Source organism: Hemiscyllium ocellatum, chromosome 17, assembly GCF_020745735.1.
Source record: "Hemiscyllium ocellatum isolate sHemOce1 chromosome 17, sHemOce1.pat.X.cur, whole genome shotgun sequence".
NCBI classification, from domain to species: Eukaryota; Metazoa; Chordata; class Chondrichthyes; order Orectolobiformes; family Hemiscylliidae; genus Hemiscyllium; species Hemiscyllium ocellatum.
The window spans coordinates 70053215-70066707 of record NC_083417.1 but is presented as its reverse complement, the minus strand read 5'-3'; the positions used below and the strand labels follow the sequence as shown (position 1 = coordinate 70066707).

General features: G+C 45.6%; 1 protein-coding gene across 1 annotated transcript in view; it reads left to right on the top strand.

Annotated features, from left to right (window-relative positions):
* calb2a (calbindin 2a) overlaps positions 1–13493 on the top strand; it is a 193952-nt gene that overhangs the window by 153393 nt on the left and 27066 nt on the right. Inside the window, exons 6-8 of the mRNA XM_060838297.1 lie at positions 698–754; positions 10150–10227; positions 11892–11947. Coding sequence (XP_060694280.1) covers positions 698–754; positions 10150–10227; positions 11892–11947 — 191 coding nt within the window. The remainder of the gene's footprint in view (positions 1–697; positions 755–10149; positions 10228–11891; positions 11948–13493) is intronic.

Below are 13493 nucleotides of genomic sequence, written 5' to 3'. Positions count from 1 at the left end.
CCTTTTGGTTCAATAGCTAGGGTAGCTGCTTGCCTGGAAACAACAAAACAGATTCAAATTAGGCCAATCAGTTTAAATTATACCCTGAAAAATATCAAACTCTAATCAAGTTTGAATTGAGTGTATTGACGATCTTAAAAGCCAATGACACGTTCCGATGCTTTGAGGGTATAAGGCTGAGAAAAATTGAACAGTTGGGAAGAGAACTGCCAAGCTACCAGCATCTGCAGACTGCCCGGAGAATAGCTCTCTTAAAAGTACCTTTACCAATCAGTGACCTGTGAAACAGAAATCCCTAAGAAGAAGAAAAGAAGACCAAGGAAGGGATAAGAGAAGATTCAACATCTGACTGGTTTTGTCGGACTAGTATTGTTGAAGGGAAAGTAAAAGATAGGTTAGAGGAAGGAGTTGTAAATAGTTGTTAGTTAATTATTCTCTGATATACTTTAAGAAATAAAGTTGTTATTTTTTTCTTTAAATAGTTCTTGGCCTCTCAGATTTTCACAGATCACTGCACGGGATGAATCTTTTCTGCGTTGCTGGTTTAAATTAAGCAGGAGGGGGTCAGAACAAGAGAAAGCCCTCAACATCCAAATGATGGGCCAGTTTGTTTTTGCTGAAATATTCCATGATTCTGTGGTTAAATATTCTACCGGCACATTAATCCTATTATCCTAAAGTGTCCTTTTTTTTCCAGACCTGGAGGAAATATGATGCAGACTGTAGTGGATACATTGAAGCAAATGAACTTAAGGTACCTGCAGTTTTATATTTGTGCTTTTAAAACGTACAATTGCAGTAAATGTCCAATCACTGAACATATCTTAACTCATAATCAGCTTAAAATAGAAGTATAAAATATCTTTCTTATTCAGAAGTTCAAAGTCTTAGTCAGTCAGCAGAAAGAGTATTTGTTAGCGACGAGATCGTGACTTGTTTCTCTCTCTTACACCTTTTCATGTCCCAGGGACATCTCGCAATGTTCCAGATTCAAAGTCATAGGTTCTCACTTTCAACATCCTGGTGGCAGTCGGGAGCACATTAATCATTGTCTCATTTTCTAATCTAATTGTCATTCCATCGATTTGAGCATGTTTGATTATAACATGAAATAGTTTTTCTCGTTGGAGGTTCTACCTATAGATGATTATTTTTTCTGCCACTGTGCACAATTAAAGAATATTGGACAAGCAACTCACTGTGACTTCAAAAAACTGCAAGAATGTATATGTTCAATTTAATGAATCCATCTGTGCTCTGGACTGTTAACAGGAGCAACTGTCAACTGTCAAATGATCATTAAAAACCCAACTGTAACATCGATGTCTGTCTAACCTGCCATCCCTACCCAGAGTCAGCCAACTGTGACTCTCAGTTATAGCCTAGTAAGCTCAAAACAAGAGTAAAGTTCTGCAGCACAGCACAGCCCACACATATTCGCAAAAGAAAAGTATTCAGTTTATTTTAGAAAACGGAGTATCAAACCTTGTGAAACTGATGAATATGGGAAGTCAAGGCCCCCTTGTGACGGCCTAACCAGGTGAGGAAAGTGGCAACATTGAAGAAGCAATAAGCTATTGGTATCCAATTGTGAGCTGATCTGATTGCTTGTAAATCTGTGGAGAGCTTGGTGAGGTGGTCTCTGATTGGATAGCTTGGTGAGGTAGTCTCTGATTGGATAGCTTGGTGAGGTGGTCTCTGATTAGATAGCTCAGTGAGGTGGCCTCTGATTGGATAGCTTGGCGAGGTGGCCTCTGATTGGATAGCTTGGTGAGGTGGTCTCACTTTCTCTCTCGCACACACACAAGTGTACACTTCTGGTTGCCCAGCTATAGGAAGAATGTTATTAAAGAAGAAGGGGTGCAGCAAAGATGGATGGAGGGTGTTACTGCCACCAGAGGGTTTGAGCTATAGGGAGAGGCTGAATAGGCTGGCACTGTTTTCCCATAAGCGTCAAAGGCTGAGGGATGAGGTTTTTAAAATCATCTGGGGCATGGATAAGGTTAATAGCCAACGTCACTTCCTAGACATGGGGGAGTCCAGAACTAGAGGGTATTGCTTTAGGGTGAGAGGGGAAAGATTTAAAAGGGACCTAAGGGGCAACCTTTTCACACAGATGGTATTGCATGTATGGAATGAGCTGCCAGAGGAAGTGGTGGAGGCTGGTACAATTACAGCAATTGAAAGACATGCAGACAGATATATGGATAAGAAAGGCTTCGAGGGATATTAGCCAGATACAGGCAAATGTGAATAGTTCAGCTTAAGCATGGTCAGCATGGACTAGTTGGACCAAAAGGCCTGTTTCTGTGCTGTGTGAGTCTAAATCTGACAATGAGGAATTCATGCCAACTGGCATAGGTTCAGAAACAGACAGCGTCGGGGGTGAAGTGGTGAACTGTGACACGAGTTGAAAGCGTCAGACTGTTGGACGTGATGATAATCCAAGGTTTAAAAGGCAAGTTGATGCTCCTCCATAAAACTGCTCATTTAAATATCACAGGAGATCAGAATAGACAGGTGGTGCTCTCACTTTGGTGAGATTCAGTCATTCTGACCACTTTATGAAAGAAACCACAACAAGAATTAAAGACAGAAAATCAGAGGAAAAAACTGCATTTATATGGCACCTTTCACACCTCACAAACTCCCAAAACATTTCGGAGAATGCAATGCTTTTGCAACATTGTCAATGTTCTAACCTAGGAAACATACGGCTTGGAAAGTGTGGACGCTGGGAAATTGTTTCCATTAGATGGGAAGACTAGGACCAGTGGACACAGCCTTAGAATTAGAGGGGGGTCAATTTAAAATGGAAATGAGGAAACGTTTCTTCAGCCTGAGAGTGATGGGCGTGTGGAATTCATTGCCATGGAGCGCAGTGGAGGCTGCGACGTTAGATATCTTCAAGGCACAGATTGACACATTCTTAATCTCGCAAGGAATTAAGGGATAGGGGGAGAGTGTGGGTATGTGGTGTTGAAATTCCCATGATTGAATGGTGGAGTGAACTCGATTGGCTGAATGGCCTTACTTCCACTCTATTTCTTCTGGTCTTATGGTCTTAAACACAAAAGCCAATTTATTGACAGCAGCTCCCACAAACAACAATGAGATACTGAGCAGATCAGCTGTAGTAGCCATGTTGGTTTGGGGACACGTTAGTTGGATTAAGTGCAATAGCTCAGTTGCTGTCCTTCTAAATAGTGCTACATGACTTGTAACATGTGCGAGAAGGCAAATTCAGCCTCAGTTTAACTTCTAACAGACCAGCAAAGAGAAATGAAACACAGCGATCAATCGTACTGTTTCAGAATCCAAGGGTGCTGTGGAAGAGCTGGAGAATTAATTGACAGAACTCTGAACAAGGACATTGCAATGTGTACCAGCAACGTCATTTTGAATGAGGAACAGGACAGCATCAAATTAGAAAGCCCCTTCAAGATCGCTTTGAAGTAAATGAGCGACTTATCTTGCATGTTCTGACTGTTATTTTAATCCGTTGGAAATTGAACTGAGATTGATAAGCAAGTCGGTTTTAAACACTGTAGTATTCTGACATTAAATCAGTTGATCAGCCACTGGTTCACTGACGAATCAGTGTCAATACAGTCATCTCACCAGCTCGCCCAAAAAAAAAGTCTCCAGAGAGAAAATGTGCCAAAAATTCAGAAAACATCTCAGAACGATCCTTCCTTTTATTGTAGGAGATAGGTAGCCCTGGATTAACATCATTTTGATTAATGTGGTTTCACCATAACATGGTTTTCACTTTATTCCCTGTGATTCCAATAACACCAACCTGATCCTTGAAAGCATGATTCTATTTAAACACTTAATACTATGAAGTTAACTTTTAACGTTATTTCTTTATTTTTCTACTAATACTAAGAAGAACAGTAATGATTTTCTTTTAACTTTGTTTCTGTATGTTACCCCTTGTATTGGAGATTGTGCAGAGGTCCCTTTGTACCTAAAATGGTGCTGTGTGTGGCGACCTTGTACAGTTTCCTCCTGTACTTGAGTACGCATGACGATAAAGCTTAAATCAAATCAAAGCTGACTCCCAGCAGCATGGAGAGTGAATATGTGCCAAACCTCAAGGTTCCTGGACGTATTCCTGTTTGTTCAGCGGTTGCCTGCTGAACGTTAAGGCTGGAGACACTCAACATTCTCCACCCCCCCTCCCTACCCTCCAATCCTCAACCTTCATGTTCCAGAGCCACAGCTGACTGGGCTGAAGGTCCACAATCTTCCACCTCCAGTTAAACAAGCTTGTGTCTAAGGCAAGAAACATTTAAACGTTTCCTTTTCACATATTTTCATGTCCATTCCATACTGACGTTGCGTACCTGTTTGATGGTCGAGATGAAGGGAACTTGAACGTTTCTGCAGCAGGATACATCTCGAATGATGTGGTTTCGCCTAATGTCGTGATTTTCAGAAACAACCCTCTCATGTTAACCAATGACCACCTCCTACACTGAATGAGAATGAGCTTTAAAACTATCGCAGAAAGCCCTTTACTCCTATCCAGCTTCTAAAACAGGTCAATATAAAGAACTGCAGACGCTGGAAATCTGAAGCAAAAACAGAGAGTGCTGGAGAAAGGCAGCAGGTCCAGCAGCATCTGAAGAGAGAAAGCAGTGTGAATGTTTTGACACCCAATGTCAGAACCTAAGATAGCTGGGAACGGGTGGTGTTTATGCTAATGATGGGGAGGGGCCAGGGGGAGGGAACAGGGTAATTAGAGAGAGAGAGGGGAAAGGAATAGACAAACCAAGAGATAGCTGATGATAAGCTGAGAAAGAGCTAATTGCTCAGTAGGGTACTAACAAGAAGTGTGGATAGTTCAAAGAGTTTTTGCCCGAAATGTCGATTTTCCTGCTCCTCAGATGCTGCCTGACCTGCTGTGCTTTTCCAGCACCACTCTAATCTAGACTCTGATTTCCAGCATCTGCAAGTCCTCGCTTTTGCATCGTTCAAAGTCTGTTGGCTGTGCAGGGAGCAACCCATACAATCCAGTCCCGAGGAGTGGGGGAGGGGGATGGATAACCAACTTGGAAGAAGGTGATCACATTCTGAAATTATCGAACTCAATGTCAAGTACTGTAAGGTACCAAGGTAGATGATGAGGTGGTCTTCCTCCAGACGGCACTGTGGCTCACTGGAGCAGGCCTGAGATAGAAATGTTGGTGTGGGAACATGGTGCTGTGTTGAACTGGCAGATGAGTGGATTACCAGGGTCATTTTTAAGGACTGAGCATGGATGTTCAGCAGAGTGGTTGCCCAGTCTGCGTTTTGTCTCCCCGTTGTAGAGGAGACTAAGTTGTGAACAGCAGATACACTGGACTAGATTGAATGAAGTGCAGGTAAAGTGCTGCTTCACCTGGATACTGGGCCCTTGGATACTGAGGAGGGAGGAGGTAAACAGACAGGTGTTACACTTGCTGTGATTGCAGGGGTGCCATGGAGTGGATGGGGGTGCCCCGGAGAGAATGGTCCCTACGGAAGACTGACAAGGGAGGGGAGAGGAATATGTGTCTGCTGCTGGCATCCTGCTGGTAATGGCGGCTAATGATCCTTTAAATATGGAGGCTCAAGGGGTGGAAAGTGAGGGGATGGGGGCCCTATTGTGGAAGGGAAGAGAAGGCGTAAGGGCAGAAATGCAAGAAATGGGTCAGACATGTCTGAGGGCCCTGTCAAATATGGTGGCAAGGAATTTTCAGTTGAGGAAAAAGGTGGACATTTCTGAGGCCCGTCACCCCACCCTGTGGAATGTGGCATCGTCAGAACAGATGTGACGGATATGGAGGGACTGGGAGAATAGGATGAGTCCGTACAGGCAGCAGGACGTGAGGTTATATAGTAGGGGCACCTGGGTGTTGGTCACCGGACTTGAAATGTTACTGGTTTTCTCTGTACAGACCCTGCCAGACCCGCTGTGTTTCTCCAGCATTCTCGGTTCTTGTTTCTAAAATGATGGGTAGTGTTGCCTTATCCTTTGGAGGTTGAAAGTTTGGATGTTGAGGGAGCCTTGGTGAGTCACTGTGTCTTGTCTGTGGTCCTCAGTGTTGGTGGTGTAGGCACTGAGTGTTGAAGCTGGTGGTTAAGGAGCCAGTCAAGTGGGCTGCTTTACGCTGGATAGGGTCAGGCTCTCTTATAGATTTGTTAATGGGGGTGGGTAGACCACCATTTATTATCCTAATTACTCTGAGGGCAATTGAAAGAGTCATCCAGCATGGTCAAACCAGTCCATGCCAACCTGAATCCAAACTAAACAGAGCAGGTCCTCCTGCCTACTCTTGACCTATATTCCTCCAAACAATTTCTTATTCACCAACTTACCTAATTATCTTCTAAATATTGTAACTGTACCCGTATTCACCATGTTCTCTGAAAGTTTATTCCACACATGAACCATTCACTGTGTTAAAAAAAAACTATTAAATTCAAATTTCAGCATCTGCCAAGGCAGAATTACAACCCAGGTTCCCAGAACCTGGTGGCTCCTTGGTTAGCACTACTGCCTCACAGCACCAAGGACCCAGGTTCAATTCCAGCCTCGGGCACCTGTCTGTGTGGAGTTTGTATGTTCTCCCCGTGTGTGTGGGGGCTTCCTCCAGGTGCTCCGGTTTCCCGCCACAATCTAAAGATGTGCAGGTTCGGGTGAATTGGCCACGCTACATTGTCCATAGCGTTAGGTGTTAGGAGGGGAATGGGTCTGGGTGGGTTATTCTTCGGAGGGCGGGTGTGGACTTATTGGGCCGAAGGGCCTGTTTACACACTGTAGGGAATCTAATCTAACCTATAAGCCTAAAGTTCAGGATTATTAAACCACTGCCTCCTCTGTTTGCAACAAGCAAATGGAGATTATTCCATCACGCTCCTGACTCTTGCCTCAGACCTGTGGGTAGGTTTTGGGAAGTTAAGAAGCGAGTTACCTCACACAGCATTCTCCGTATCTTTTAAGTCACAGTTTTATATCATTGATTCAGCTGACCTTCTGGTCTGTCTTGAATCCCAAGGATGTCAACCGTGGGGGAGTTCAACAGTAATCATGCTGGGAGATTGTTAGACACTCTCTCATTGAAGTTGATCATCACCTTGGTAGATTTATGGCCCACATGTTATTTGCCACTTATCAACCCAGTGCTGACCAGGTTTCGACATCGTGCAGTGTAAATGCAGTCATCCAAGATGCCACAGTTTCAACCAGGAATCAATCTGTAGCTCATACTCAGAATCCAGGCATAAATTTGTCCATTGTGTTAGCTTCAACACTACAGTTCTCTGTAATAGGGGCCTATAACAAGGATGTTATACTCGGTATTTATGACAGATAAACTGTTGAGACAGGAGGAGAGATGTTAAATTGACTGTGCAGTTTTATTGGTTCCAAGAATCAATGAAGTACCCAGACTGGTAATGGTCTTCCACGTTGAGATGATTGAATCTCTCCACTGGTTATGTTACAATGTGAGAACAGGACAGAATCTTAAGAGCATTGCAAAGCAAATTAAAAGGAAAGATTTCAGAAAATCTGAGAATTCAGTGACAGCGTTTCTGATTCCCCTTATAATTTTCCTGGGGTTTCTCGCGTCAATGGGCAGCACGGTGGCACAGTGGTTAGCACTGCTGCCTCACAGCGCCAGAGACCCGGGTTCAATTCCCGACTCAGGCGACTGACTGTGTGGAGTTTGCACGTTCTCCCCGTGTCTGCGTGGGTTTCCTCCGGGTGCTCCGGTTTCCTCCCACAATCCAAAGATGTGCAGGTCAGGTGAATTGGCTATGCTAAATTGCCCGTAGTGTTAGATAAGGAGTAAATGTAGGGGTATGGGTGGGTTGCGCTTCGACGGGTCGGTGTGGACTTGTTGGGCCGAAGGGCCTATTTCCACACTGTAAGTAATCTAATCTAATGCCCAGGAAATTGTTCATTAAATCCTGGGGCCTATAGGATGAGAGGAAGAGTGACCAATCCTACTGTCTACATACATTACAACAATTTTCCAACTATCTGGGAAATCTTAATAGTGTGACTTCAGACACAAGTTCGCCATGACTGTTCTACCCCACTGTGATAAACCACTGCTGAAGCAGGGAACATAAAAGTGATTTAGTTGATTGTAACAAAGGCAATGTTAAAACGATTAGGGAAAGCAGTTGGATTAGCTTACTAGCTTCCTTCAGAAAAAAAGCTGTGGCACAGATTTCCCTCAGTGAACTTTCACTTCAAAGTTTGACATTGAGATTGATCAATCCCTTAATTATACCACAAGCAGTCTTGTGATGGGTAGTTAGGTTTAGTATTATGATGGCTGCAGGAAGCTACACAATGAATCTGTGACTTGCATGTTAATGACTCTCTGACAAAACAGAATTGCCCAATTTAGCAACTACTGAGCACTATCTAGATGGTATCCAATTGAGGTACATGAATATATCTCCCCCTTAAGTCATAGAATCACAGAAACAAACCCTTCAGCCCAACTTGTCCATGATGACCACGTTTCCCAAACTAAACTAGTCTCACTTACTGTGTTTGCCTCTCAACCTTTCCTATTCATGGACCTGTCTTTTTTATATTGTAACTGTACCTGCATCTATCACTTACTTAGCAGCTCATCCCACATGTGAAAATGTTGCCCCTCAGGTCCCTTTTAAATCTTTCTCTTCTCACCTTAAAAATATGCCCTCTAGTTTTGAACTCCCTACTCGAGGGGATGAAGCATCAAATATTTCAAGGGATAGCTGGAGGGATGGAGAATAGTAATAACTCCTGTAATAAATTCAGGGTAAATACCTCAGCAATTCAATGCAAAAATCAACATGCTGCTATTGACTATCTTAAGATAGAACATGGAACATTACAGCGCAGTGCAGGCCCTTCAGCCCTCAATGTTGCGCTGACCTGTGAAACCGATCTGAAGCCAATCTAACCTATACTATTCCATTATCATCCATATGTTTATCCAATCACCATGTAAGTGCCCTTAAAGTTGGCGAGTCTACTACTGTTGCAGACAGGGCATTCCACACCCCATGACTCTCTGAGTAAAGAAACTACATCTGACTTCTGTCCTGTATCTATCATCCTTCAATTCAATGCTATGCCCCCTCGTGCTCGCCATCACCATTCTTGGAAAAAGGCTCTCCCTGTCCACCCTATCTAACCCTCTGATTATCTTATATGTCTCAATTAAGTCACCTCTCAACCTTCTCCTCTCTAACAAAAACAGCCTCAAGGCCCTCAGCCTTTCCTCATAAGATCTTCCCTCCATACCAGGCAAAATCCTGGTAAATCTCCTCTGTACCCTTTCCAAAGCTTCCACATCCTTCCTGTAATGCGGTGACCAGAACTGTACACAATACTCCAAGTGCGGCCACACCACAGTTTTGTACAGCTGCAGTATGAGATAGGCCAGGAGCAGCCAGTTTGAGTAGCAACTTCACAAAATTCCATTGTTATTGAGGACAGGAGTAACAGAAAGGCAGGCTGAGACCCTCAGATCCCACAGATCAGTAAAACGTCGGGGAGACCCTGTCGTTTTGAGATCAGAACCGTCTGTGACACAGGCACAGTGTGCCAGGAATCTGAGTGCTATCAAGCTCATTGACCTGACCCCTGATTGGCACAACAGATCAGTCCGACACAGAGGGTCATTCCAACTGATCCAGTGATTTGGGATCGTTCAGGGAAGGCTGTGAATTGGAAGCACATTTTCCCACCCACCTGACTTTACTTTTTTTTAAATATAAAATCCCATTGGATTTACAACTAACATATGACCCCAATCCGGCAAGTTCCCACTGAGCCAGCTCAGCTCCAGTGTCTGCTAACACGACTCTGGGAAACATCAGCCAGCAACAATAGGGGCTTTGGTTTCGAAATGTTTGATTTTTTTTCACAAATCTGTTGGAAAACTGGAACGATTTGCCTCCCTGAACTGTTGAGGCAGAGGACGAAATGAAACTTTCACGACTCAAATTGAAGGGTTTTGGTTGACCGAGTCAGGGAACCAGAGTAAGTAGGTGGAGTCGAGATCTGACAAGTTCCAGGGGGTGATTGGCCTTGCTCCTGGTGCTCCTCCACTGCTTACAGATCTGATCTGACATACTGAGCCTAACCTGAACTGTTTCTTCCCACAGAGCTTCTTGCTGGATTTGTTAAAGAAAGCAAACAGACACTACGACGATAAGAAGCTACAAGAGTACACTCAGACCATAGTGAGTAAACAGTGATCTCACCCTCTTTGTAAAGATGTGGACAGGGAACGGGCTGTCCACAGGTTGATGCCAACTCAAGGAGCACTTGTGACGATCAACACCAGCATCATGGGAGAGGTGCAGTAATTAATCCCCCTCTCCCTGTCCCATCAGGCTTCCCCCCCGCCAGTGAATGGCAAAGCTCTCCTTAGCTTCAAAGTTCATGGCTGCTTCGCTTCCTGCTTTCATTATCAGACTCAGGCCAAGTGTTCCCTCGATCATAGAATCCCTGCAGTGCAGAAAGAGGCCATTCGGCCCAACAAGTCTGCACCAGTTCACCAAATAGCACTCCATCCAGACCCAAGCGCCCACCCTATCCCTGCATTTCCCATAGCTAATCCACACATCGCTAAACACTACGGGCACTTTAGCCCGGCCAGTCCACTCAACCTGCACATCTTTGGATTGGGAAACCGGAGCACCCGAAGGAAACCCACGCAGACACAGGGAGAATGCGCAAACTCCACACAGACAGTCGCCCAAGGCTGGAATTGAACCTGGGTCCCTGGCGCTGTGAGGCAGCAGTGCTAACCAGGGTGCCACTGTGCCATGGATAAGGAGAGAGGGGAAATGAAAGAGCTAGACACTTTCCTCATACTTTACCTACTGTGCTGACATTGGTCAGATAATGGTTTTCCTGTTGAGGAGGCAAGACAAAGGGCGAAATCACAGGCTGCAGGACAGTCACTGGCTGAAATCAGTAAGAGAAATGGCAATGTAGATCAGGAACAATCACGGTTAGAGAACTCCCAGGATTAGGATCTCAAAGCCTGCAAGGACAGGTGGGAGCCGACTGAGAAAGGTGGAGATTTCCACATCTCCCCTCCATCCGACTCTAACCCACAATTTGCAGGATTCCTCAGTTCTCAAGCCCCCTGCCATTCCTGGACTCACCACATGCTCCCCAGCCCTCACCCTGGAGGGCAAACCCCAATGAGATTCTACCTGCCCGTTTCCTGTTCTTACTGCGCCTTCACCTCAGCCACAAGCTGGGAAACCCATGATCGATTGTGAGAGGGGTGGGGACAGCTGGGTGTGCTGGGAAATGAGTGATCTATTGTGAGAGGGGTGAGGACAACTGGGTGAACTGGGAAATGAGTGTTCTATTGTGAGAGGTGTGGGGACAGCAGGGTGAACTGGGAAATGAGTGTTCTATTGTGAGAGGCGTGAGGACAGAAGGGTGAGCTGGGAAATGAGTGATCTATTGTGAGAGGAGTGGGTCAGCTGGGTGAACTGGGAAATGAGTGATCTATTGTGAGAGGTGTGGGTCAGCTGGGTGAACTGGGAAATAGTGATCTATTGTGAGAGGGGTGGGGACAGCAGGGTGAGCTGGGAAATGAGTGATCTATTGTGAGAGGGGTGGGGACAGCTGGGCGAACCTGGAAATGTGTGATATATTGTGGGAGGGGTGGGGACAGCAGGGTGAACTGGGCACCTAACTGCGGGTCTTGTTTGTCAGATAATTTCCAGTGAAACAGTGTCAGAGAGACGGCATCAAGTGACTGTGATGCCCCATGACACTGTCCTTGCAGGGAAAGGCACTGATGATGCAAAGATTTTACAGGAACAGTGAAACCATGAGGAATCTCCGGGAATCACTGTGCAATTAATACTTTCCTTTTCAGCTGAAAATGTTTGATGCGAACGGAGATGGAAAGTTGGGCCTTTCCGAAATGGCACGGTGAGTTATTCTCCAGGGGAGTAATTGGACTGGAGTGGCCGGGAGGGAATCAGGGAAGGGCAGGAGCTTTTCATCTGCATGCTGAGACCATCTTGGTATGGAGCAGGCTGGTGACTGCTGAGTGAGTCATGTTGTTGTCTCGAAGTAACTTGGTTCTCTGTTCAAGTCACCCTCCAGGGCCTGAGTGTGTAAAATCAAGGCTAACCTGCCACTGCAGTACCGAGAAAATGTGACACTCTCAGGTGAAATGTTCAACTTTAGACTGTTGGGTTAGCATCACATCGATGACCATATTCATGAATGTTGGTGGAATAGGCCCTTCCGCCCAATAATTCCACACTGCCCATCCAAACAGTAACCTACCCAGACCCATTCCCCCTACCCTATTACTCTACATTTACCCCTGACTAACACACCTAATCTACATATCCCTGAACACTACGGGTAATTTAGCATGGCCAATCCACCCTAGCCTGCACATCTTTGGACTGTGGGAGGAAACCGGATCACCTAGAGGAAACCCACGCAGACACGGGGAGAATGTGCAAACTCCACACAGACAGTGACCTGAGGCTGGAATCGAACCTGGGATCCTGGCACCATGAGGCAGCAGTGCTAACCACTGGGCCGCTGTATCTTAAAGCATTTCTGGTTCCAGTATTAAACACCCTCCTCCAAATAGGGGGAGTTAAAGACTCAAAAGCAGGAACAGCTGGATTTTCTCAAGACAGGAAATATTACATGGGGTTGTGAAACTTCGTAGTGAAAGTGAGACAGGAGTTGCCAGCCTCACAGGTCTAGGCCACTGTCAACACCCCTGTAGGCCATAGGCTTGGACCTCCAGCCTATTGGTTGAGGCCTCGCTCACAGCAACCCCACCGCAATCAGCAAGCTCAGTACTATGGACTGAGATTGGCCTAACCTCCGTCATGTGAGACCAGCCAGTAAACAGAGGTGACTCCTGAGTCTAACTCAGAGTCTGACATCCTCTCTGCTTCTTCCCAGCACTTGACAGGGCACTGAGCCCCCTCTGTGTACAAAGCATACTCTACAGTCTGTCAAGGTTTACCATATCGTAAGGAGTAGGACGAGGCAGTTCAGCACCACGGGCCTGTTCCACCATTTAATATAATCGTTGCTGATCTTACTTTGGCCGGGAGAAAGTGAGGACTGCAGATGCTGGAGGTCAGAGTGAGAGTATGACCATGAGCTCACCTCCCATCCCCAAACTATCATCTCCCAGACAATCCACAACCTCACCACCTCTGGGGACCTCCCATCCACAGCCTCCAGCCTCATTGTCTGTGAACCTCACACCGCCAATTCTACTTCCTACTGAAGATTCACAAACCTGACTATCCCAGCTGACCCATTGTCTCAGCCTGCTCCTGTCCCACCGAACTCATCTCTGCCTACCTTGACATCGTCCTGTCCCCCTTAGTCCAGGAATCCCCACCTATGTTTGGGACACCACCCATGCCCTTCACCTCCTTCAAGACTTTTGTTTCCCCAGCCCTCTTAGCCTTATCTTCACCACGGACACCCA